Source organism: Doryrhamphus excisus, linkage group LG10 (genome assembly GCF_037039965.1).
Source record: "Doryrhamphus excisus strain RoL-2023G ecotype Guam linkage group LG10, RoL_Dexc_Guam_v1.1, whole genome shotgun sequence".
NCBI lineage: Eukaryota > Metazoa > Chordata > Actinopteri > Syngnathiformes > Syngnathidae > Doryrhamphus > Doryrhamphus excisus.
This window is the reverse complement of record NC_136366.1, coordinates 20,954,254-20,977,497: the sequence shown is the minus strand read 5'-3', so window position 1 is coordinate 20,977,497 and position 23,244 is coordinate 20,954,254. Positions and strand designations below refer to the sequence as shown.

Genomic DNA, 23,244 nt, shown 5'->3' with positions numbered 1-23,244 from the left:
TCTTTGTTTCTTATTACCACATGAAATAAAGCTTAGTCTTTACTAATGGGCTGCAAACTGCAATGACGTAGACCAGCAAGAAGGACATCAAATTCTTACAAACACCACTGCAAACTACTACCACAGTAATACGACGAATATCAATTATTTGTGTCAATCACAATATGCGTCAACGCTTTACAAGATGGGCGCGTTTGACGCTATAATTCATGCCACTGATATAATGGATTTAGCTTTTGATATCATGAATTAAAATCTTACACAGTCAGTTAATTTAAGTGATCAAAGAAGCCATGACCAGCGTGTTTTTATTTTAAAAAATGTCATTTGAAACCGCCCATATAGAGAGAGCGATAATGTAAACAGGTAGCCTAGCTACGGCAAGTCGCGATGGACAAAATATAGTCGATTCACGCGAAGTGGCTGTGAAGAACGATCGAAAGGAGTCACTTAATATTCAAGTGACTTATTTATATCACAATGGACCTTTCTTACACAGCTATAAAAACCGCACACCAAGCCCGGGAGGCGGTGAGTACTTACATCTTTTATCGAGTTCTCTCATTCGTTTTAATGTGTTTTTTTATGCTAGCACCTGCTAATGACCACACCACGGTGGTTCCTGTACTTATTGATACTTATTTCGCGTAAACGTGGGGGTTACCTTGTGTGTTTGATATGTATTTAAATAAAACAGTAAAGGACTAGTGCAAAACGTAACTATTGTTATTTTTTTTTTCTGGAGCAATGGCGTCCGCTGGTTGCCGAGTTACGCAGGTCACAATTATGGTACTTTGTCTCTCTCTAGTGGCGACAATTGCTAAATGCAGGAAGAATTTGTCCTCTCTGTATGGTGCGGTGCATCATACAGAGTCGACATCAAGTCGACAAAATACACAAGTTGAATTTTACTAAAATAGATTGGTAAAATGTTTCTTTTAATTTAATTGTTGGCTTTATGCTTTAATAGGATGAGCTGAGGATTGAGATGAGGAAGAAGAGCCTTCTCATCCTCATCTACCAACATCTGATGAGGCAAGGGTGAGTCTGAAGTAAAGTACTCTCTTAAGCATGTATTTCAACCAAATACAACTTATACAAACAAGTATAGAGTATAAAAACTGTTAACGTGCATCTACCCCAGCTATGTGGCTGCAGCCTTGGCCTTGGACCAAGAGGCGAATGGAGGTGTGAAGAAGTTTGAGGTTTGCGACAATATCGATTTGGAGATGGTGCTGATGGAGTACGAGAGCTACCACTTTGTCAAGTTCCAGAAGTATCCCAAACTTATCAAGAGGGTAGTGGAACCAGGTGACGCAAACTAAGCAGAACGCCCGAGCATCACTATGACATCACAGCCGTAAACACCTCCTATCTGTTCTTGTCAAGGTGAAAGAAATACAAAAAGTGGCGGTAAAAAGAGGTGAGTGCATAAAGTATATATCAAAACAAACTGCTCAGTGCCAAGGGTGTCCAAAGTGCAGCCCGCTGATAATTTGATTTGGACACCCCTGCTCTATGCCCTCTGCTAGGGCTCCCTGCTCAGCTGTGAGACCCCTCCCCAAAATCCAGGCTACACCCTCCAGCGGAACAAAAGGGAACGCTTCCAGCGCACAGTCAAATGTACACGACACAGCGTAAATCATATTACATCGATATCATCCCAACTGACCTAACATTTGTGTTTTATCGCTAGGGAGATGGGCCGCCCTGTCCTCCAGAATCAACAGAATTCGGTCTCAGTGTGTCCGCTATTACCTACGGACCAACGGGGGGGGCGGCCACAACCAGGAAGGTCTCTTATGTTGCACGTACATGTTGACATGCACCCTGAATGTGCACCACAACATTATGTTGCGTTGTAGGGCCAGATGATTGACAGCACGGGAGCCGAAGGGGACTACGAGCATGTGGTAATTAACCAACCAGTCACTCTGTAAACAATCATTGGACTTCATCCATCAACTCTTAAGATTCGTAACAATTCCATCAGAAGTGCCAAGCGCTGCCATCATTAAATTATAACACTGATACATCACAGACGCCACTATTCCATGTTTTGCTCTGCGATGTGATGCAGGAGCGTCTGATGAAGCCTCTAAGTGGCTTTCCGGGAATGAGCGGTGAAATGAAAGAACTCGCTACAATCATCAGCAAGGTAGGACACGCTCAGACTTAAACATTCTATATTTTTTATGTAATGTTTGAGTACCTAAGAGCTTCTTGAAAAGTGTCTGTGTGATGAGTAAACCCAGCAAAAAGCATCTGGAAAATACTGCCGTTGTCCACTAGAGCGCAGCAAAGAGCTTTGTCACTTGTGAATTGATGTTTTGTATTAATGAAGGCTTATCTGTTTCCCTTATGGGATGCTTCACACTAAAGGACACCTCTTTATGGCTAATGGCAGCAGGGGGCATGTGTGTGTGTTTTTATCTGATAGTGTGTGTGTGTTCCCCTGTAAAGGACATCTATTTGCACAACCCCAATGTGCGCTGGGAGGACATCATCGGCCTGGAGGACGCAAAGCGATTAGTCAAGGAGGCCGTCGTCTATCCCATTAAGGTGTGCCCACTGCTATTTCAGCGCCGGTCGCCCTTCTTCGATTCTGAATACATCGCCTTTAAAAGCCTTAAAGACGAGGGGGGGGTCAGACATGAAATCCATATGTGGGATAATACGGCGGCATGCGCGCAGACGGATAGACGGCAAGGAAGGGTGCGCACGTCATGCGAGATTTCTATCCAGGTGTCATCCCTTCCATGCCACTGATGGATGTGATGACATCAAATCAGGTCGTCTGCATCCTCGTGACATTTCCACCCCAAGATGAGGACGGATGCGTCTATCCGATCCCTGCAGCTCTTTTATTCAATAACATCCTGCCGCCGCATTCTGTCTCCATTATTATGCATTCTCTGGGGTATAAGGTCACTTTGGTGATTCCACACAGCCCGTGTTTATCACCTCAGATTCAGACTAATGTATGCCCTCCCCCCGCCATACATCAGGCTTATGTTGTTGTTTTGTATTTGATTGCTAAGAAGGTTTATTTTTTTTATGTTATCCACCTGCTTGCCACAGTACCCACAGCTCTTCACGGGCATCCTCTCTCCTTGGAAGGGCTTGCTACTTTACGGCCCCCCAGGTAAGAACACCACCCCACGCAAGCATGAACTGAAAGTCAAATGATTCCAAGTCCCGCTCACAGGTACAGGTAAGACCCTGCTGGCCAAGGCCGTGGCTACCGAGTGCAAGACCACCTTCTTCAACATCTCGGCCTCCAGCATCGTTAGCAAGTGGAGAGGAGACTCTGAAAAACTGGTCCGGGTATGTACAACATTAGGTACGCCATTGTAGGTGCACCTAATGATTGTTTGTGTGCAGGTTCTATTCGAGTTGGCACGGTACCACGCCCCCTCCACCATTTTCCTGGATGAGCTGGAGTCAGTGATGGGTCAGAGAGGAAGCAACATGGTGTGAGTTAGTGTAGCTCATGTAGATGGTTCTAGGGTTATGAAAGACTTCCTGTTTCTAGACATGTAATGTCATGTAAGCCGAGTTTAAATATATAAATATATAAAACAGTAATAACAAGAACAAAGCGGCCAATATCAGTGGGCATGTGTCCTCCCTCTGAGCCTTTTACGTTTATTTTCACTTCCATGGTGATGACTTTCCTTTTCTTTGCCACACACTGCTTGGAGGGGACAGACTGAAGTCCAAAAATAGAAGTAATAAGCTATTATAGTCTTCCTCCACATTCTTATGTAACTATAGGGGTGTTATTTCAATTCTAGAGGGCTCTAATAGTGTTTACAAAAACTTATTTAGAAGTTATAAACAGGTTTTCTATGCTCTAACTAGGGAAATATCAGATTGATAAATAAGGACTCCTACTTAACGTAAGGGTGATAAACCGTGATGTTAGCATGCTGTCCCATTAGATATTGTACTGTGCTGACTGGCGTTCGTTCACAGAGGTGAGCATGAGGGCAGTCGCAGAATGAAGACAGAGCTCCTGGTGCAGATGGACGGACTGGCCAGATCCGAGGACCTGGTCTTTGTACTGGCGGCATCCAATCTGCCTTGGTAACCCATATTGAATACCAATACTGTTTTTGTTCTAACATACACCAATGAGAAGTGATGAGAAAGTGTTCCCCCTTCAGGGAACTGGACCATGGCATGTTAAGAAGACTAGAGAAGAGAATTCTGGTCGGTCTTCCTCCTGCACCAGCCCGCCAAGCTATGATATCTCATTGGCTGCCTCCTGTCAACACCACAGGGGAGCTGCAGCTCCACGCCGAGCTCGACTATCGACTACTGTCAAAGGTTGGCTCCACCGAAGCTCACCTCGGAGGCAAACCTTACTTCCCAGCATGTGGCCCAGCTTCCTAAAAGAGTTCCTAATCATCACACATGGTGTTTGTACCTCAGGAGATGGACGGGTATTCCGGCTCTGACATCAGACTGGTGTGTAAGGAGGCCGCCATGAGACAAGTGCGCAAGATCTTTGAGGCTCTGGAGTTGTATCAGGATGGTAGGGGGCCAGACACAAGTTGTGATGCCTTCACGGATATCCATTTCACAGACACTTGAGACCTGAATAAGCTACACCACAAATGCAGAGAAGTAGAATCACACCCGATATGAAAAGTACTCACAGCTTTTGCTCAATGCGTATATTATGTCTGACTGTCCCAAATGAAGGTGTGCCAAGCTTATGGTATCATATTAAAAACAAAAGGCTGTAATCAACAAAGTATTGAGTAAACACTGAATACTTATGCACTTGCGATTATTATTTTTTTTGCTGACTGAAGTTTTACTCGTGTCACAGGAGATATGGGCATGCCACCCATCCGCCTGGAAACCGTGACAACGCAGGACTTCCTGGAAGTTCTTGCCCACACCAAACCATCGGCCCGAGGCCTGATGGAGAAACACACGGCCTGGGAGAAAGAGTTTGAATCTGTCTGATCCCGACAGACCCTGAAGTATTCCCACCAATTTTGATGACGTTTAATTTGTAATTGTAAAAAAAATAAACTTTTTTTGGACCAATCTGTGTCTTGAATTCTGAGAGGCATGGCTAAACATGGCAAGAAATAGTGACAATGTGATGATGTCATAGTAAGTTCCTGACGATGTGTTCAACAGCGTCCGGAAAGCTGTCGCACATCAGGTGAGGCGGAGGGTTGATTTTATTCTCATCTCCTTGTCTGTATTTACCTGGAAGATGACACCAGGCGTCAGGTCAGGTCGCACGGAAGAGGTCTACAGAATGACGAAAGTCCATCTCACCGGTGCGGACTAAGATCCCCAACATTCCAGCGCTCTGAGCTCCTCCCACGTCATCCCGGGCATCCTGCAGGACAACACAAATCCCAAACAGACTTTTTTTTTAACACCTGTTACTGACTCTTCCACACGACCAAGTTATGTTGGAAATGCGTTGGGCGGACGCATAGATTGGGGGAGGGCAGAGAATTTGTATATAAGGAAGTCTGCCCCTCTGTGATGTCATAAAGGGGCGGTTTTACCACGCCTTTTGAGCCACTTCACCTCCAAACCTCATTATCTGAAACTCTGGCATCGTTTAACACGAGAATACGACATTCTAACTACATTTCTAGGTCCCGTTTAATGTAAATATACGTATATGATGTGATAGCATACTTACATCTCCTATCATGACTGCTTCTTCGGGGCTACAGCCTAAATCATCCAGAGCCTACATGGAGGAAACAACCAATTAGCGTTCGACACAGTCATTCAATGGAATTCAGTGGAAAAAACATAACCTGCATGAAGAACGTCTTTTCAGGCTTCCCCACCACGGTGGCTTTACAGTCTGTGGCGTACTCCAGTCCGGCTACAAAGGGCCCGGGGCCGAGAGCCAAACCGTCTTTCCGCTTGTAGTAACGAGCCTTATGGATGGCGAACAGCGGAGCGCCTTCCAGAATCAGTCTGGAGAGAAACAAAGGAAGACGTTGCACTTTGCTACCTAACAATATTGTGTCTATTTCATCACCTGAAAGCCTTGTTCATAGTTTGGTAGTTAAAATGATCCGGGGAAAGTCCGATGACGACAGCGTTTGGTTCCGATGTGTCGATACCTGCAGTTGACACGTTCAACGTTCATGTGTCGAGTTTGCATTGCTTTGTTTTCGGTCAAGACAATCCCTCGCATGCGTACGTACCTGTGAAGTCTTCCAGGGCGCTGTCCTCCACCAGCAGCAGCGGTCGGTGTTGGGTCTTCTCCAAGAGACTCCTTGCAGCATTCAGTGATGTGAAGATCTCCTTTTCCTTTGAAGTCGTAGTGGAATGAAGAATTTGGCATTTGCAGCATCACAAATTCAAAAGAATATTTTGTCACTAACGAAAAGTCTTGACCTTGATTGTGTCGCACGTTAACAACGGCAATTGAAGAGAGAAGTGGGAGGGAGGGTTCTGGAAGCTAATCTAAAAACTAGAAAACTGAACTAAAGTCATGATATTGCAAATGTTGATCCAAAATTGTTGGAGAACATCAACGTCAAACTAGCAGGAGGGTTGTATAACACTTCATTCATTTATTTTCTATCGCTTATCCTCACCCTCACATTCATACCTATGGACAACTTGGATTCACCACTTAACGTAGCATGTTTTTGGAATGTGGGAGGAAACCGGAGTACCCGGAGAAAACCCACGCATGCACGGGGAGAAAATGCAAACTCCACACAGAGATGACCGAGGGTGGAATTGAACCCGAGTCTCCCAGCTGTGAGGCCTGCATGCTAACCACTCTTCCACCGCGCAGCCTATATAACAGTTAAGAATGTAAATCGCCTGTTCATTTAATAAAGGATTCAAGACTGTGACAGTTTGACCCTGGAACAGATTCATTTCCATCATAATTTCCTGCAAAACATTTCTGAAACTAAGTTGTATCTGGTACTAATATCCTGTCCCACCACAAACACACACATGATTAAGAACAAGGAGCTATAGGCTTCACCTGGAGGTCAAAGTTGAGTCGTTGCAGTCTTTCCAGAAGGTTCCTCTTACTCTCTTTTGTGGTGTTGGTCACAAACTTCACAGCAACAGACGCCTGCCGTAACCTGATGGCACCCGCACATTCAGGTTGAATTGAATTTCGAAAAAAGAGACATATAATGGAAGCAGCCCGTGGACTCCTCCCACCTGTAGAGGGCGTCCTGTGCCCCAGGCACTGCTGCATCTTCAATGTGTAGAGTCCCACTCAGGTCAATGAGGACGACCTTCAGTGCACGCCGGCTGGCCATATTCACACCTGGAACAGCGAGATGACATCCAGGCTTAAAGTGACTGGTGAGTTTTAACGGAACATGTTTCACAATGAAATATATAAATATCACTCTACTACAGCTACTATTGGTAGTATTTGGACATAAACTGGAATAATTGTATGTTCTGTCAATAAAATGAAGCACCAGAACATGGAATGATCCTTCATGTTGAACTGGATCATCTCGATCCTGTGATGAAAGCTACTTGGCCTTAATTTTGAGTATGATTTAGTACCCCGACCAAATATATATATAAATACATGAATAAAAAGTCCACTGTAAATGGAGGTTTAAACTGTTTAAAAAAGGATTCATAATCACTCTTTTTTTGTGATAATTCACATCAGAATTGGCAGCATGGATCAGATTACTGCGTTGTTCAAACCTGGATCAGGACATACTGAGAGGATTATTGACTGGTTTGTCCCCAAATTGTATGTTTTGGTGCCAAGAATGCAGATTTATTGGGGGGGGGTATACTTTATTGGAAGTGTACCGTGTGATCTCCTATTATTTAGACGCGGGAGGGACTTACTTACTCGGTGCATTGGTTTTCTGTTGTAGCTAGCTCAAATTGTAATAAAAGCAATTTAAAAAAGCTGCGACTTGAGTGAGAGAGAGAGGTAATAATTCAACTATGTTTATAATTGTGCTTCTCTCCTTCAACTTGTCTAAGTTATGATTCAAAACTGGCATTACTGTGACTTGCTCCCTCTGCTAGCTACTAGCCAGCTAACTAGCTGCAGCGTTGTTTAATAATCGTTGTTGTATGGTAATAATCTACTTTGTATCCATGTGCGGTTTAACTACGCCTAATTTTAAACATCGTAGATTAATATAACAACTTTAAAGAAAGCATCTACAAACGCTATCTAACCTTCGCAGAAACACTGGTCCCGCTTCCGGGTTTGAGTCTTCTTCGTCTGCCAAAAAAAAGTGTCGCTTCCGCACCTTTCTCGCAGACGAAGAAGACTCAAACCCGGAAGCGGGATATCGTCATTGCACAATACTACTAAAAATACAGTTGCCAAGTTTACAGACAATACAGGTCGAACACGTTAAGTAAAAATAAAATAAATATATTAAAAAAAACCTTTGTTAGCAATATTGTGTATCAATAATTACATAAATGCAGCTACCTTTCCTTTGCAAATTTACTCCATCAGTGTTATAGGTTGTAATCATTTAAGATGATTAAGCTTAACCACGAAATCACTCATTAATAATAACGGGGAAAAAAACATATGTGTTCCATTTCACTAACAAGTAACAGACATATCGCATTAGTGCAGGCTCATTTGGGATAGATTTAAAATGATGCGTGGTACTAAATCCCCCCCCAAAAAAGTTAAAACCCCTTTCTCTCGACATGATGCCAGAAAGCTCTGCCATAAATCCTCTTTTCATGATACAGCGACATGGTGAATATGTTTTTCTGTTTTTCCTGGTACTGCGTGTGTTATTGTTGGTACTGCACCTCATGTTAAAAGTGTGGAAAATCCTTTTTTTCTAAAAACAAAAAAGGGGAGGGGGGATATTTCATTTCAATTCAAACACAAGTCAACAGCATACTGACACAAACAAGGGAAATATGAAAACATATGAATAGGACATAACATTGTGAGCTACAAAGTACAAATATGCAGGAATAAATCGCCTGTAATTCAGCCTAATCACAGATTAAAGTGACTTTCACTGCAGGAATATCCCTCTGATAAAAAAATAAAACAAAACATATGCTTCCAATTCCAGCGCAGCTGCATTTAGGATGAGAACAAGTGTTAATAAACATATTCAACAGGGCAGGAATGGCTGTTATAATTCACAGCATATGGAGGATTATTAGGGAAGTGGAGCAGCGGGGGCAGAGGGGGGGTCAACGTGGAGCTCAAATATTTACAACAGAGAAAGAGGGAGGGATTGGATTGTGATTTTTTTTAAAAGAAGTTTATGTTGAGAAAAAAACGTGTTAGCATCAAGATGGTATAAACAGATACAATGAAATCAATCCAATGGAGGTCAATGTATCCATCCACATCTTAGCATTTGTCTCCTAGGCAATAGTTATTAGTGTAACATCATAATATTAACAATGAAAAAGTATCATATTCCAAGGCCCGGTGACAAAAAAAATCATACTTTGAGCCTGTAGCATAACAAATATGCTCAAACTTAACACTGACAGGTTTTTGGAAATGCACAGTTACCTTAATGTCAACTCAGGAACAAAAACAGTACGAGTTTATGTGAAAGATTGCTGCATGGCCCCCGCGGTTTGTTGTTCTTGAAACCTCGTCAGCCGAAGAGCAATAACAGCACGATGGAGGCCGAGTTCACGATGATAAGAGGCACTAGATGCACAAACAGAAATGGAATATACGAAAAATAAATCCAAGTAGCGCTATAAGCTACTTTACATTGTATATTATTCTATATATAAAATGTTTGGTTCCTCCTATCAAAACAGGAAAAAGATGCAGAAGCATTAACAGGTATCATTACAATAAGATAATTATTTCATGGGGAAAATTCTATTTTTTATTTTTCTGGCTCTGAGGACATAAGGACTGTGATTTTAAAAAAAAATGTATGGAACTCCACCTCGCATGACAGTTCGGACCGAGCGGATCAGATTCAGGACTTGGGCTTTGATTCCTGGGTCATCTCCAAAACCTGACACTCCTTGGTCCAACCCCGATCCTACTGGAGACAAACACAGAGGGATGAGATGTAAATACACGTAAAGTGATTTTACCGTAATCTGTATCGCCAACATTCATAAAAGCATATCGTATAAACCTACTAGTGTTACATTTATGCTCGTCCATGCCGGTATGTTAGCTACACTTACTTTTGCTGAGAAACCTCTCTTCGTGCAATACCGCGATGGCATTTGTGCACAAAATAGCAGTCTGGATGAGCGAATAGAGTGTAAACGCCATGCTGGCAACTTCTGCTTCCACTGTCTTCTTCTTCGTTCTTTTTTCCCCACCACTCCCATTGAAAGATGTTATGGCCGTAAATGAACAGAAGATGTCGCGCAGCGCTGCAAATCCCACACAATTGACGTAAACCTTTGCGCAAGAGAGAACGACTGTTACTTACGTTTATGATACCTGACGATTAAACAACATTTCATTGAATCAGGACACCAACCAGTGTTGTGTATAGGTTTTTTTTTAATTTACACATACAATAAATTGTAGAGAACAAGGACATATGTTATTTAAATACATCTGCAGTTTATAACGATAACATCTTTCTCCGTTTGGTTCGACCTATAAACAAGATGGGGCATTTTTCATTTTTGCACTTTATGAAATACACTTGAAAGCATCATCAGCTTTTATAATAATTAAGTAATAATCCATGGTCAAGGTCTCGGGCCCCCAATACTCATGAAAAGACAAACAAAACACATTTAGACAGACTGCCGGGATGAATATTCTCACTTGGGACATTATGTACAATTTAGTGGCAATATGTTACAGCTTCTATAATATATACAAGTGTGATGAACCCCAGAATGTCCAATCACCATCAAATGATGTGGTTTTGAGGTAACATTTCCTGCATGTTTAGGGTGAGAATGTTCACAGTAAATAAAGGTTGATATGTCTTCTCTTATCACAGCTATACAAAAACAGCAACTATATCAGCGTGATGGCGGGTCCCCACTTGCAGTTGTGTTTACAGTGGGGGGGGCCCAGGACGATTTGAGTCTTCATTCTTCGTCTGGTTAGAAAACTTCTCAGGTAGTTCAACTTCAGTGGTATAGAAAGGACATGGAGGGGGGGACGTTGGGTCCCGTCAATCCTACAGCGATTTCCACCTGATGGAGTTTTTTTTGTTTGTTTGTTTGTTTGTTTGAAGTGAAGAAATCAAACCAGGGGACAGGAAATCCTGACAAATGTTCACACTCTACTACATCAGTTCTTTTCATTTGATGTGGGGCGTTTTGTTTTTGTTCTTTTATTATTATTTGGGGATCTTTGATGAATTAGCCTGTGAAGACAAAAAATAAACACAGTGAAGTCAGCTAATATATTTTACTCATATTTTACTGTATTTCAATTAAAAAGTATACGTTATCTTGGTCATTGGGAAGTTTAAGCTAAAAAAAAATACACAATGGAGTATGTAAATAAAATACACAATTATTATTACAAATTATTACAGATTATTGCAAATCGTGGAAATGGTTTGTAAAGTAAAAAGTAAAAAAAAAGCCATAATTATGCCAATCAATTATGCCTATCACAGGGCACATATAGACAAACAACCATTCACACTCACATTCATACCTATGGACAATTTGGAGTCGCTAATTAACCTAGCATGTTTTTGGAATGTGGGAGGAAACCGGAGTACCCGGAGAAAACCCACACATGCACGGGGAGAACATGCAAACTCCACACAGAGTTGCCCGAGGGTGGAATTGAACCCCGGTGTCTATGTGCTAACCACTTGTTCGCCGTGCTGCCCGCATAATAAATTCACTGGTAAAAAGTCGTAATTGTGAGATCAAGAAGTGCAAATTACGAGATACAAACTGCGCCAAGTGCCATGTGATGTTTGTATCTCATAATTTTGACTTTTTATCTCATAATTAGGACTTCACCTTTAGCTTTTTTGACTTTTTGTTCGATATTTGGCGCCCCCTGAAGGCCACGGTGCACTCAGCAGCTGGCTATATATCCTAGTGGGCCGGTCATTAATATGGCATTCATGAAAGCATACTCACCGTTTGGTTACTTATTAAGATGAGAGCTGATCTTGTCTTTTCTAATGATGTTTGCATATGGAATCTGGAAAAAAAAAACAAAAAAATGTATAAATTGGTGTGGGGTTGTTGCAAGTGACTGCGAGCAAAGACAAATGGTGCCTGTCAGTCTGTCTGTCAGCTGCTGTGATGATGGATTCAGACGCTGCGCAGGAATTAGTCACCCGTGAAAGACAAACTGGACGACTGCATCAATTGTGTGTTTTATTTGGATGCACAAAAAAAAGCAACAACAGTCCAGCCTTTTGTTTTATTATTACCCCACAATGTCCCGAGTGAGGGTACTGCCTTACCATCTGTAACTGCTGGACCATTTCTTCTCTGTAGGCCAGCTCTCTCTTCATCTGGTCTTGGAAATTATCTGCGAGGATGGTGGAAATCAGTTTAAGACTCGGTGTTGACTCAAGTGGCCAAAGATGGAAGACGACAACAAAAGACACTCACGGAAGACGGGGAATGGCGAGGTGCCTTTCAGAGCATGAAACTCTTGCTCCAGTCTCCTCCTGAAGTCAATTTGCTCCAACAAAACCTTCTGGAGCTCCTCTGTAGGAGTCCGAGAAAAAAAAAAAATGATTAGAACGTTTCAAATTGCCTCCTTATGGAGAGGAAATGATTGCAAATCAACCTCCTGCGTACCTTTCTCCATATTCTCAACGTCCTTCTTTAGCGACACGGGAGACGCAGCCCCTTGGCTTTGATCACCTGAGGACACAAAGACAGTTTTACGGTCACATCCGACATATAAGACAGAACATGGAGTTTTGCATCTTCTACCAACATTCCAAAATAAGGAAAATATTCCCTCTTCTAAAGATTGTTTGTGATTGGCTGGTGAGCAGTTCAGGGTTTACCCCACATCTCGGCCAAAGTCAACTGGGATAGGCTCCACCAGGTTCAGACAGGGGTGTCCAAAGCGCGGCCCGGGGGGGGGGGTCATTAGCAACCCACATCAATTTCATTCATTCATTTTTTACCGCTTATCCTCACGAAGGTCACAGGGGTTGCTGGAGCCTATCCCAGCTGTCTTGGGGCCAGCCAATCACAGGGCACATATAGACAAACAACCATTCACACTCACATTCATACCTATGGACAATTTGGAGTCGCCTGGAGTAGCGTAGCATGTTTTTGGGACAGCATGCAAACTGCGCACATGGGTGAGGCCGAGGGTGGAATTGAACTCGGGTCTCCTAGCTGTGAGGCCTGCGCGCTAACCACTCACTGCGTGACCACTGCACGGTCAAATTGATTAAATAAATCAATGAAATGAATCAATTTGATTGATTTATTTAATTTTTTGATAATAACATTGTAATACTATAAGGACAACTAACGCGATAATGTTGAAATATTAAAGAAAATGGTACTGTAATATTATGGGGGTAAGGAAAAGCTATAATATTATGGGAATAAAGTCAAAAAGTTTGGACACCCCTGGGTCTAGAAAATGGATGGATGACCCAAGGAGGACAAGTGGTTAGCGCACAGACCTCACAGCTAGCTAACCTGAGTTCGATTCCACCATCCGCTATCTCTGTGTGGAGTTTGCATGTTCTCCCCGTGCATGTGTGGGTTTTCTCCGGGTAGTCCGATTTCCTCCCACATTCCAAAAACATGCTAGGTTAATTAGCAACTCCAAATTGTCCATAGGTATGAATGTGAGTGTGAATGGTTGTTTGTCTATATGTGCACTAGGATGGGCTGGCCACCAGTCCAGGGTGTACCCCGCCTCTCGCCTGAAAACAGCTGGGATAGGCTCCAGCACACCCGCGACCCTCATTAGTATAAGCAGTAGAAAATGAATGAATGACCCCCAATTGATCCAGCAGTGCTTCATGTCTTTAGTAGTAATTCAAACTCTGGCCTGTAGGTGTCAGTGTAAGCTCATGCCTACAATAAAGACTTACTGTAGCTGCTCTCCCTCATTGATTATGGTCACTTTCACTTTCACCATTTGCCATGAAGAAGGAGCTTCTTTTAGAGCTTCTGATGAAAGGAGACTAAATTGGCACGATGACTCTTAAAGACAACACTGAATATGGATGGCTTTGAAAAATAACACGGCTGCACCAAGGCCCGTTTGCTCCATTTGCCCCATAAATATGTGTAACAAACACAACAACATGAGAAAATGAGTGTGATGAGGTCAAAATGTGACCAGTTTAAGAAGACAGAGTGTTTGCTAATGAAGCGATCTCCCACAGTCGGCGTGCACGGTCTCCTCCAGTCATTTCATATCCTCCTTAAGCCCTCATGTGCTCCTTTTCTCTCATTTGGAGCAGAGAGCTCCCCCTCTCGTCCCTCTCCTTTCCCTCTCCTCTCTCTGTCTCATTTGACAAGCAAATTTGCAGACAGTGCCCGAGGATAACAACCTCGTTTGACAGTCAATTAACCGTGAATAGTCAAAGCCAAAGCGGTTTGCATTACATAAATGGAAAATTAGATTATTTTTTTCTCCCTAGAAACAGAGGGAGAGTTTAAAGACAGTGGAGGTGGTGATGAAAGTGTGTGTGTGTGTGTGTGTGTGTGTGTGTGCGTTCTCCAAGGAGCCAGGCCTTCTAATCACGTAGAGCTTCCCACCGCCCAGGGAGACGTTTGGCAATCAGGGGAAAGGTGGTCTCATTTAATTTGTTTCGTGTAATTTTTTGAAATACATTCCACGTTATGTGCAGGGATCATTACGGCGTGTGTGTACGTGTTGGTGGGGGGAGATATAAATGTTGGCACAGACGTCATAAAGCACTTTTAATGTCTTCCTGACAGATATAAAAAAGGCAATAAGCTGTGATCTTTTTCGGAAAGAAAAAGCCAATTACGTCCACGATGATATTGGTCTAGGATGGAGTCTCGCCTGTGTCGCTGCTTATTTCTGAGCTGATGTTTTCCTTGTTGAACTATAACGGCACCCTGAAGAGCAACAGTCTCCAGCTCTCCCCTCACCGTGGGTTTTTAGATACTTCACCCTACAAGGGCACCGGAGCCCCCAGAAATAGAGATTAGGTGGTGGCCCAATTGCGATATACAAAAACTGCATACCAGAAATAAAGTTTGCCTTGACTTGAGCTCAACCAGCCGCAGTATTTAGAATATTTGGAGGTAAAAACAATATTAGAAAAAGTCCAGTAACCAATCCATTGCTTAATGCAGTTATGTTGTTCTTCTTTGGTTCTGAAGGCCAAGAAATACATCTTAGAAATGAATGACAGCTTTTAGAAAGGGGGAAAAAACCCACCTGAGCTTTCCCTCCAGGTATCCGGTGCTGACGTCTCATGTTCTGCTCCAAAGAAGATGTTCTGCTCTTTGTTTTCATCTACAGACCGGATGAGAAAGCGGACATCGTCAGTATGGAGTGTTTGTTGATGCTTATCTGTCGTCGCGACCTCAGTGTGTTTGTGTGTGTGTGGATGGATTTGATTTTGGAAACAACTTTTTTTTTTAAATGCTCCTCTTTCAATATGATTCAGGTTTTGTCAAAAAAATTTTTTATTCATTTTTGCATAAAACGTAACAAACTAGTCTGTTTGCCCTGCACTGTACCCAAGCAAAGCATTGCAACGCGTTGTGCGATTGTTAAATAACCCGCCACAGGGCCAAAAAAAAGTTGCAAGTGCCAGCAATTTGTTGAAGGAAATGAGATACACTCCAGAATTCCATATTGCATCAACAACTTGCATGCATTCATTATTTCTAATTATTTTGCATGGTTTTCTGCTGTCAAGCTGCAATTAAGCTGTTAATAATCTTTGGCGTCTGGAACAGATTACCGTATTTTCTGGACTATAAATCGCTCCAGAGTATAAGTCGCACAAGGCCAAAAATGCATAATTAGATACAAAAAAAATACATAAGTCGCACTGGAGTATAAGTATAAGGGTAATTTATTTGGGACAATTGGGACAATTTATTTGCGACATTATATCCTCTTGGAAGTCAAGTTCTAACAATAAAAGAATAGAGAACAGGCTGAATAGATGTAAGATATGCTAACACAATAGTTATTCAGCTACACCAAAAATAAACATGAACAGAAAAGGTGTCCAGTGTTTATGTAACATAAACCGTTTTTTCATTTATAAGTCGCTCCGGAGTATAAGTTGCAGCCAACAGCCAACCTATGAAAAAAAGTGTGTTTTATAGTCCGGAATATACGGTATTTGTACATATAATATATAATTGGCTGGGTTTTCATATATTTAGGTTCTTGTCAGACCTTGTGGAATGAATTAATGACAAAAACTGTATATGGAAGGGGACTAAGTAAAACATGGTTCCTCGTCTGTGCTCACCTGAAATAGCCGAGTCTTTGGTTGCGTAGGCAGGTAGTCCTTCATTTCTGTTTTTGTCAACCTGGAAATGACATTTATTTGGTGATTAATGCTGATGCTATGATAGTGGCAAAGCAGCTACTTTACCGAATACTAATACTACATAATACTGCCCCCCCCCCCCCCGCCGCCCCCGCCGCCTCCTGCAGCCTCGGAGGCCAGGTTAATGTGTGTGTCAACAGGTTAAAGATTACAGTTGCCCTAACAGGCGGAGAACAAACACGCCGTGGTCGTTAAGCGGCCCACACACCAAGGTCTATTAGTCGGGATCAGAGCGGGTGACGGTTTGATTCCTACAGGGAGGCGGCAGCCTATCAGTCCGCTTATGCAGATCACATCACTGCCTGCTGCAGCGGCATTTAGATAATAATTAGCTAATGTGGCCTGCGGGGATATTTACGTTTTTGAAAGTCGGGTCTTCTCTGTGAGGCGGGGTGGAGCTGGAGAGTGGCAGACTGGCTGGCGAAGAGGCGGGCAGGCTGGGGGACTCCAGCCGGATGGGGTCCACGGAGGAGGGAGGGGATGTGCTGGGAAACACGGCGCCACTCCCCCTCTCCTTCCCCCTTTCCTCCCCGCCGCTGTTGCTCACAGCAGGCAGGAACAAGTTTGTCTGCGGCAGCCGGGTCGTGAAGCTCCCCTCGTCCTCTTCGTCATCCTGCTTGGAGGACTCCACGTCCACCTCTCCATCTTCCTCGCTTTCAGCCCCCTCCGCTTCCCCCTCGCCCCCACTTTCACTGGCGTAACTGCAGCTGCTGCTGGGCGAAAGTCGCGAGTGGCGGTCCGACCCGGCCACGATGACCCCGATCTCTTCATCCGCAGCCCCGTTGACTCCTCCTCCGTTGCTGTGAAGCTTAGCGATGCTCTCTGCGTCCTTGACGACCGGACGGAAGGCTGAGCCATAGCTGGGCTTCCTGGTTTGGAGGGTGGGGTTGTCCAGGAGTTTCAGCCAGCTCTCTGATGTCACAGGTCGAAGTTCAGGGTTCACCATCATGCAGTCGGGGTCAAAGAGGCCAGATCTGGATGCGGCGCTCCCGTTGCTGGGGGTCATGTTCGTATTGGCGCCATTTCCAGTGCCTGTAACCGCTCCGGGTTCAGAGGAGTCGGAGAGATCCAGAAAAGCTTGCCTGAGGGAGGGGTTGTCTGCCAGGGAGGAGAGGCTGGGCTGAGGCTGCAGGTAGGTGGGCATGGGGATCCCTCCTGCTGCTCTTGGGGGCCAGAACATGCAAAAGGGAGGATAAAAGGTGTCCTTACGTCCGGGCCATAAAAGACCAGACAACCCCGTCCCCTTGTGTCCAGCTGAAACATCGTTGTCCTCTTTTTTCTGCTGGCAGAGGCCGAATGCTGGGAAGGGGTAAGGCGAAGGGAAGAGCGACGTCGGGGGGAACTTCTGAAGCATCCCGAAGCTTTTACTTGGGACGGGGATGACAGGGTACCGCGGTGTCTTACGAGGAGACAAACCGCCTGCATCCAGGTCCTCTTCGTCTTCAAAATGGGCTCTTTTCTGAGCGCCGAGGTCCCCGCCCATCAGGTGAGGCACCACCGAGCCAGGAAGCGGCTTCATGGTCCCCAGGGAAGGGCAGTGGCCGGCCGAAGGCAATGCCCTCTTCCGACTGCCCCCGTTGAACATGGCCTTGACGTCTTCCCATGCGTACACTAACTCGTCAGCCGGATGTTTGTCGCTGAGTTTCAGGTGCCGCCGCCAAGAGTTGAAATTGGCGGCGTCCGGCTGGGTGTACTTGGCGTCCGGGGTGCGATGGGAATGAAAAATGAACTTATTCGGGGAGAAGTACATGTTGCAGAAGGAGCACTTGATGCATTTGGCCCGCGAGCTGTTGTAGCGTGCGGGGATGAAGTTACCACGGCAGCCCCAGGCGCACTCGTGCGTCACGTCAAAGGCGAAGTTGTCGGGTAGCTTGGGCGGCATGTTCTCGCCCAGGAAGGACTTGCACAGGCGCTCGGCCTCACGCTTGGTGATCATGCCGCAGCGGCGGGACGAGATGGGCATGGCCCCGGCGCGGCGGAGGATTTCCAACTGAACGGGCGTGCACTGAACACAGGTGATGCCCAGGGCCACCCGGCGGTTATGGATCTCATTATAACTGTAATTTTTCAGCAGCGTGTTGGAAATCTGCGCCAGGCAAAGTCTTTCGATGTTGTCGATGACGAGCGACACGATGGGAACGCTGTACAGGAACACCTGGCCGACTTGATTGGGCTTGAGGGGTGAGGAGGAAGACGAAGGAGAGGGCGAGGATAAGGAAGAGGATGAGTGAAAGTGGGCGGGCCTGGGCGGAGTCATGGCTTCCTGCGGGTAAGGGCCTGTTGAGCTTGTCATGATGATGTCATTCGGGTTGGAAAGATGAGACTTGTCCATGCTGGCGGAACAACCTGCACACACGCAGAAAAAAGAGGCAAGGGGCTGGAAAATAAATAAAACATAAACACACACAGGTCATCCTGCAAAATAAAACACCATGAACGGTATCACGATTTGTGTTAAATGTGTCGGAGCTCATTTAAATTAAATTTCAGAAACTAATTTGTTATTATAATAAAATTCTAACTTTTTTTTAATCGATTCTAAAATAATTTTGAGTGAAAATTTAAATAACAAATAACAGTTTTGAAAAGTTTTATTATATGTTCAATATTAAATAACATGTTTTTTTCTTTTATCATATTATGGCCCTCTGCATTTCTTTCAATACAAAAAATACAAAAAACAAAATCAAATAACGACAAATTGAGGATGAGCAGATGATATTAAAACATTATATATTTTTGCCTTTCTTATTATGTATATATTTTTTTAATTATGCATTTGAAGTGTGACATTTGCTCACCTAAACTATTTTAAAAGAAAATTGCTCAGGCTCACCCATTTGCACAGGATTCTTTCCTGCTCATTTTTTTATCTGTACATTTGCAGCCATCATATTTGGAGTTATTTCCACTACAAAAATGAGAAATTACTTACTACAATTTAGCTTTAAGATCTTCCAGTTTTAAAATGCGTCATATTTGTTGTTATGTCACTAAATAGCACGTTTTCTATATATGCGCAGCTCGTTTCGCATTATTTATTCATGTTTGAAGTAAAATAAACACAAAACTAGAATTTAATAAATTATTACTTAACGACCGAATCATTATGAACCGAAAGAGACAGTAGGGAGTAATATTTTAGAGAACACACACAAACACACACATATTTCGATTAGATATTTGTATAATATAAATGATATATATCGAAGTAATGCTAGGTAGCAGATCAACAAAATAATATTATTACACGCTCATAATCAAGCGAATTTTAGCGTAGCAAATGAAATAAGTGAACGGGTTTTTAATTACTTTTTATTTTCTTATTTTTGCACACTGCGCAGTGACGAATCTAATCGTCTAAATCGTATTTTTTTTTACACTATCACGAACATTGCTCTAACTCATAACGTCAAGTTTCAATAGACGAGTACATTCTTTCTTTTTGGAAACTCAATTCACAAATCAATAATAATGAGTATAAAAATAGACATTTTTTTGTCGGTGATGAAGTGTTCATGATCAAAAAAGTACTTACCTCAAAGGGAGCCGGCTCCTCCAAATTGTCGGTGTTGGAGTTGTTGTTGTTGTTGTTTTTTTGGTGTTTAAAATCCCTTTCACTTGAGAAAGTAATTTATCCTACATAGCGACTGGTTTTTAAGCGAGTAAATGATGAGTAAAAGTGTGTTTTTGTCTGAGCACAATGGAGCAACCTTGTCACATGTGACTAAACTGCCGACGCACGCGCGGCTTTTATTCGCCTTCAAGAGGTGGCACGAGCCGACTTAATCCTCTCTCTCTCTTTTGCTCTCTTAACCACACGCGCTACAGCTCGAGCTCGCGCACGCGCACGCGCTCTCTCTCTCGCTCCCTTTTTATCTATCTTTCTGTAGCTTAACCGTTCTCTCTCTAATTATCTTAGCCTTTTTCTCTTAATGTCTCTCCGTGCTCGGTCTTTCAGTCTTTCTCTTCCTCTCTCTCTTTCTCTTTCTCTCTTTCTCCAATGTCGTCCAGTCTGATTGGCGTGTTGAGCTCAGGCCAGCATTTAAAATAAACGTAAGAAAACAATGAACATATATACAGTCGGAAAAGGAAAGTGGCTTCAAGTTGAAGGTGAGAGCAAAGACGGCGACCAGGGGCCCCATTCCATTTAGATTTCTGAGAGTCCTACATTCCTCCAGTTTAACCGAACGACGTCCTCAGCACGTGACGATTTAGCAAGCTAACAGCAACACTGAAACAGAATTCAATGTAATAATAAATATAATGTCCATAAATCGCACGATGGGAAACAAAGCATGTTCCAAATCATTATCTGCACATGTGAAGGGTGTAGGAAAAAAACCTTTTCATTCTCATCTATACGCCCCCGCTGTTCCACTTGCTCTCTTTAAAGCTGCTCAATTACTCCAACTACTAAAAATATGTAGCCAAATTACAGATGGGAGAGAGTGCAGACCTAAATATAAAGTCTGTAACCCAGATTGAAATCAAACGTCCCTGCATGGAGACGAAGAGGAAATGTGTTGTTGAATATAATAGGACAGATGACTGTCATGTGATGTGTTACATGTGGAAAAAAGTTGTACAAAGATATACAAATTATTGATGTTGTTTTAATAGCTGGGGTCAAAGTTGAACAAAAAGTGTATTATGTTTAATGCCAAATTAATGCATTCTAGCAATGGTTGAAGGGCAAGTTGGGTTTATATTCGTATGCTGCCATCTTTTTTGACGTGAAACGCTGATGTTTAAGGAGACCCATCTGCTCCGTTTCGGAGCAATTTACCTTGTCACAGAGCCTGCTTCCGTGCGGGGGCGGGGCCACGCGTGGGTGGGTGGGTCCAGGCTGCAAGTTCAATGACGTCACCCAGGAGGCAGTACTAAAAATTGGTAAAAGAAACTAGGACTTTTTTTTTTTTTACAACAAAATTTTCTGTGCATGCATGGAAAAATGTGTATGCATAAAACGCTGAGCGAAAATGTATCAACTTTATTAACAAGTGCTACAAGGAATGATTAAAATAATAATAATGAAACGTCTCATGTTCTCGCGTTATTAAAAGCCGAGCTTGACTAAACCATGTGCAGGCTTATTAGAATACAATAGAGCTATTAGGCCCTTTGGAATACATTTCACTGTTTTCATAATGCATTAGTCGGTCGCCCCACTGAGAAATTAATCATGCATTAAAAAAAAGAAAAAAAACGCTTGTGTGACCCGGGGGGGGGGGGGGGGGTCAAAGGCAGTCAGGCACAGAGAGATGGAAACGTAATAAATGAAGAGGTACAACACTAAGTGACATTTAACATCAAATCTGTCAATAAATGCAACACGCCCCAGGTGAGTGATTACCATACTAAAATGCTTCACCCACCCCAAGCACCCCCTACCCCCACCCCCTACCCCTTTCCCCAAACACCAAACCCTCTATGTTAGTCCATCATAAAATGAGATCATTTCTAATTAAGACGTGAGATAAATATGTAGCTTCCATTCTATCTAAAATGAGGACAAAATAATTACGTTTTTTAATATATTGGAGTTTATAATAAAGTGCGCCATTCATTAAATATGAATTTAAAAGCAGCACATTTAATCCCAACTAAACGTCTTTTACTGAATTCAAGATGTATTGTGCAATAACAATCAACACACCTCTTAAGTAAATTGGATTCAACGACCATGGGGATTTTGTGAGGATATTATGCAGCCTCTAAAAGAACATGATTATATATATATATATATATATATATACTATATACATGTATTTTTAAAAGTCTGTATTATTTGGACTTTTACAATATTCAAAATCAGGAGCCTGACTATTTGTGATGCTTCTTTATGCGCTGCTGGCCTCAGTTTTTGTGCCTGGGGCACTTGAACTCATTAATACCCCCCCCCCCCCCCCAGGATTAACATATATTTCATTGACAATATGCACATTAAAGTTTGGGATTATCAAGATGCAGATCATTGATAATCATAATAAAAATAATAATAATCAAATAGTCCATACCAAAAATGAAAGTAACTGGTAATTTGTTGCAAAGACAAAAATATATGCATGATGATGCATGATACCCCCCCTCAGGATTAACATATATTTCATTGACAATATGCACATTAAGTTTGGGATTATCAAAATGCACATCATTGAGAATCATAATAAAAATCTAATAATAATAATAATAATAATAATAATAATAATAATAATAATAATAATAATAATAATAATAATAATAATAATAATAATAATCAAATAGTCCATACCAAAACAAAAGTAACTGGAGTTGCTGCCAAAATATTTCATATAATGCATGATAATGAACACTAGATGAATGCCCTAATATGGGCCTATTAGGAGCCACCCCCCCCCCCCCCCCCACACACACACATTGCAATGGCCAAATGTGAAAAACGCTGCATACATATATGAAGTTATTGTGGTGGTTTTATCTAACACTAAGAATGAGGTCTCGTGTCCCCAAGTGGATCACCTGACGGCAGCTCAACATGGTTTTTAAAAACTATGTCACGCAGAATTACTCTCATTGATTATCAGATGATGAATTCAGCTAAAGCCAAGGGCCAGAGGAAATGGAGCATCCAGACATGCTGGGTGAAGGTTACTTACTCAATAATCCAGAGTTCGTAATTAAAGGCTTGCTTGGCTTTTAATGACCCCCGGACACAAGCAAAGTTGTGGAAGTTGTTCTGAGTGGAATAAGTAATGAGACGTCAACAGTGAAGACTGATCTGAAGCCAATTAGCTTCGGT

The 23,244-nt window shown here is 42.8% G+C and overlaps 4 protein-coding genes across 9 annotated transcripts; 1 reads left to right on the top strand and 3 right to left on the bottom strand.

Annotated features, from left to right (window-relative positions):
* Nucleotides 1-2: 2 nt before the first annotated feature.
* On the bottom strand, nucleotides 3-8,620 carry hdhd2 (haloacid dehalogenase-like hydrolase domain containing 2). 2 transcript variants are annotated; one of them, XM_058050912.2, is made up of 9 exons: nucleotides 8,191-8,620; nucleotides 7,189-7,297; nucleotides 7,004-7,106; nucleotides 6,204-6,309; nucleotides 6,035-6,119; nucleotides 5,805-5,970; nucleotides 5,684-5,734; nucleotides 5,233-5,368; nucleotides 3-4,611 (listed from the first exon to the last, which is right to left on the bottom strand). In XM_058050912.2, the coding sequence occupies exons 2-8, from the start codon at nucleotides 7,287-7,289 to the stop codon at nucleotides 5,258-5,260; spliced, it is 723 nt and encodes a 240-aa protein (XP_057906895.2). In that variant the 5' UTR covers nucleotides 7,290-7,297; nucleotides 8,191-8,620; the 3' UTR covers nucleotides 3-4,611; nucleotides 5,233-5,257. The 2 variants fall into 2 exon arrangements, with proteins under 2 accessions (XP_057906895.2, XP_057906884.2); XM_058050901.2 differs by having other exon boundaries at nucleotides 3-5,232; nucleotides 5,305-5,368; nucleotides 8,191-8,615.
* On the top strand, nucleotides 153-5,058 carry katnal2 (katanin p60 subunit A-like 2). 2 transcript variants are annotated; one of them, XM_058050765.2, is made up of 16 exons: nucleotides 153-531; nucleotides 971-1,041; nucleotides 1,145-1,311; nucleotides 1,390-1,423; nucleotides 1,533-1,623; nucleotides 1,697-1,795; nucleotides 1,866-1,913; nucleotides 2,081-2,158; nucleotides 2,464-2,562; nucleotides 3,082-3,145; nucleotides 3,209-3,321; nucleotides 3,385-3,476; nucleotides 3,979-4,089; nucleotides 4,170-4,332; nucleotides 4,438-4,540; nucleotides 4,841-5,058. In XM_058050765.2, the coding sequence occupies exons 1-16, from the start codon at nucleotides 481-483 to the stop codon at nucleotides 4,978-4,980; spliced, it is 1,524 nt and encodes a 507-aa protein (XP_057906748.2). In that variant the 5' UTR covers nucleotides 153-480; the 3' UTR covers nucleotides 4,981-5,058. The 2 variants fall into 2 exon arrangements, with proteins under 2 accessions (XP_057906748.2, XP_057906738.2); XM_058050755.2 differs by having other exon boundaries at nucleotides 3,209-3,327.
* A 779-nt stretch (nucleotides 8,621-9,399) lies between the features above and the next one.
* ier3ip1 (immediate early response 3 interacting protein 1) lies at nucleotides 9,400-10,352 on the bottom strand. Of its 2 annotated transcripts, none has more exons than XM_058050957.2 (3): nucleotides 10,165-10,352; nucleotides 9,915-10,013; nucleotides 9,400-9,664 (listed from the first exon to the last, which is right to left on the bottom strand). In XM_058050957.2, exons 1-3 carry the CDS (start codon nucleotides 10,253-10,255, stop codon nucleotides 9,609-9,611), a joined length of 246 nt encoding a protein of 81 aa, XP_057906940.1. In that variant the 5' UTR covers nucleotides 10,256-10,352; the 3' UTR covers nucleotides 9,400-9,608. The 2 variants fall into 2 exon arrangements, with proteins under 2 accessions (XP_057906940.1, XP_057906931.1); XM_058050948.2 differs by having other exon boundaries at nucleotides 9,915-10,016; nucleotides 10,165-10,340.
* A 140-nt stretch (nucleotides 10,353-10,492) lies between these two features.
* On the bottom strand, nucleotides 10,493-21,301 carry skor2 (SKI family transcriptional corepressor 2). Of its 3 annotated transcripts, XM_078794309.1 has the most exons (10): nucleotides 20,002-20,244; nucleotides 16,985-18,809; nucleotides 16,822-16,927; nucleotides 16,383-16,443; nucleotides 15,329-15,406; nucleotides 12,733-12,798; nucleotides 12,541-12,639; nucleotides 12,390-12,457; nucleotides 12,058-12,121; nucleotides 10,493-11,318 (listed from the first exon to the last, which is right to left on the bottom strand). In XM_078794309.1, exons 2-9 carry the CDS (start codon nucleotides 18,793-18,795, stop codon nucleotides 12,065-12,067), a joined length of 2,346 nt encoding a protein of 781 aa, XP_078650435.1. In that variant the 5' UTR covers nucleotides 18,796-18,809; nucleotides 20,002-20,244; the 3' UTR covers nucleotides 10,493-11,318; nucleotides 12,058-12,064. The 3 variants fall into 3 exon arrangements, with proteins under 3 accessions (XP_078650435.1, XP_057906701.2, XP_057906661.2); XM_058050718.2 differs by lacking the exon at nucleotides 20,002-20,244 and adding an exon at nucleotides 21,253-21,301 and having other exon boundaries at nucleotides 16,822-18,809; XM_058050678.2 differs by having other exon boundaries at nucleotides 16,822-18,809.
* Nucleotides 21,302-23,244: the final 1,943 nt, after the last annotated feature.

Bases quoted from the DNA above. Each gene is read 5' to 3' on its own strand.
- katnal2 (XM_058050755.2), top strand. From the start codon at position 481: ATGGACCTTTCTTACACAGCTATAAAAACCGCACACCAAGCCCGGGAG. The intron at 1,624-1,696 runs GTACACGACACA...TTTTATCGCTAG, and splicing joins CTTCCAGCGCACAGTCAAAT to GGAGATGGGCCGCCCTGTCC. The intron at 3,328-3,384 runs GTATGTACAACA...GTTTGTGTGCAG, and splicing joins ACTCTGAAAAACTGGTCCGG to GTTCTATTCGAGTTGGCACG.
- hdhd2 (XM_058050901.2), bottom strand. From the start codon at position 7,289: ATGGCCAGCCGGCGTGCACTGAAGGTCGTCCTCATTGACCTGAGTGGG. The intron at 7,107-7,188 runs GTGGGAGGAGTC...GGGTGCCATCAG, and splicing joins GCACAGGACGCCCTCTACAG to GTTACGGCAGGCGTCTGTTG. The intron at 5,233-5,304 runs GTGAGATGGACT...GTCATCTTCCAG, and splicing joins GGGGATCTTAGTCCGCACCG to GTAAATACAGACAAGGAGAT.
- ier3ip1 (XM_058050948.2), bottom strand. From the start codon at position 10,255: ATGGCGTTTACACTCTATTCGCTCATCCAGACTGCTATTTTGTGCACA. The intron at 10,017-10,164 runs GTAAGTGTAGCT...GTTTGTCTCCAG, and splicing joins AGAGAGGTTTCTCAGCAAAA to TAGGATCGGGGTTGGACCAA. The intron at 9,665-9,914 runs GTGGAGTTCCAT...TTGTGCATCTAG, and splicing joins GGTCCGAACTGTCATGCGAG to TGCCTCTTATCATCGTGAAC.
- skor2 (XM_058050718.2), bottom strand. From the start codon at position 18,795: ATGGACAAGTCTCATCTTTCCAACCCGAATGACATCATCATGACAAGC. The intron at 16,444-16,821 runs GTAAATATCCCC...TGTCATTTCCAG, and splicing joins AAGACCCGACTTTCAAAAAC to GTTGACAAAAACAGAAATGA. The intron at 12,799-15,328 runs GTGGGTTTTTTC...TTGTGTCCTCAG, and splicing joins TACCTGGAGGGAAAGCTCAG to GTGATCAAAGCCAAGGGGCT.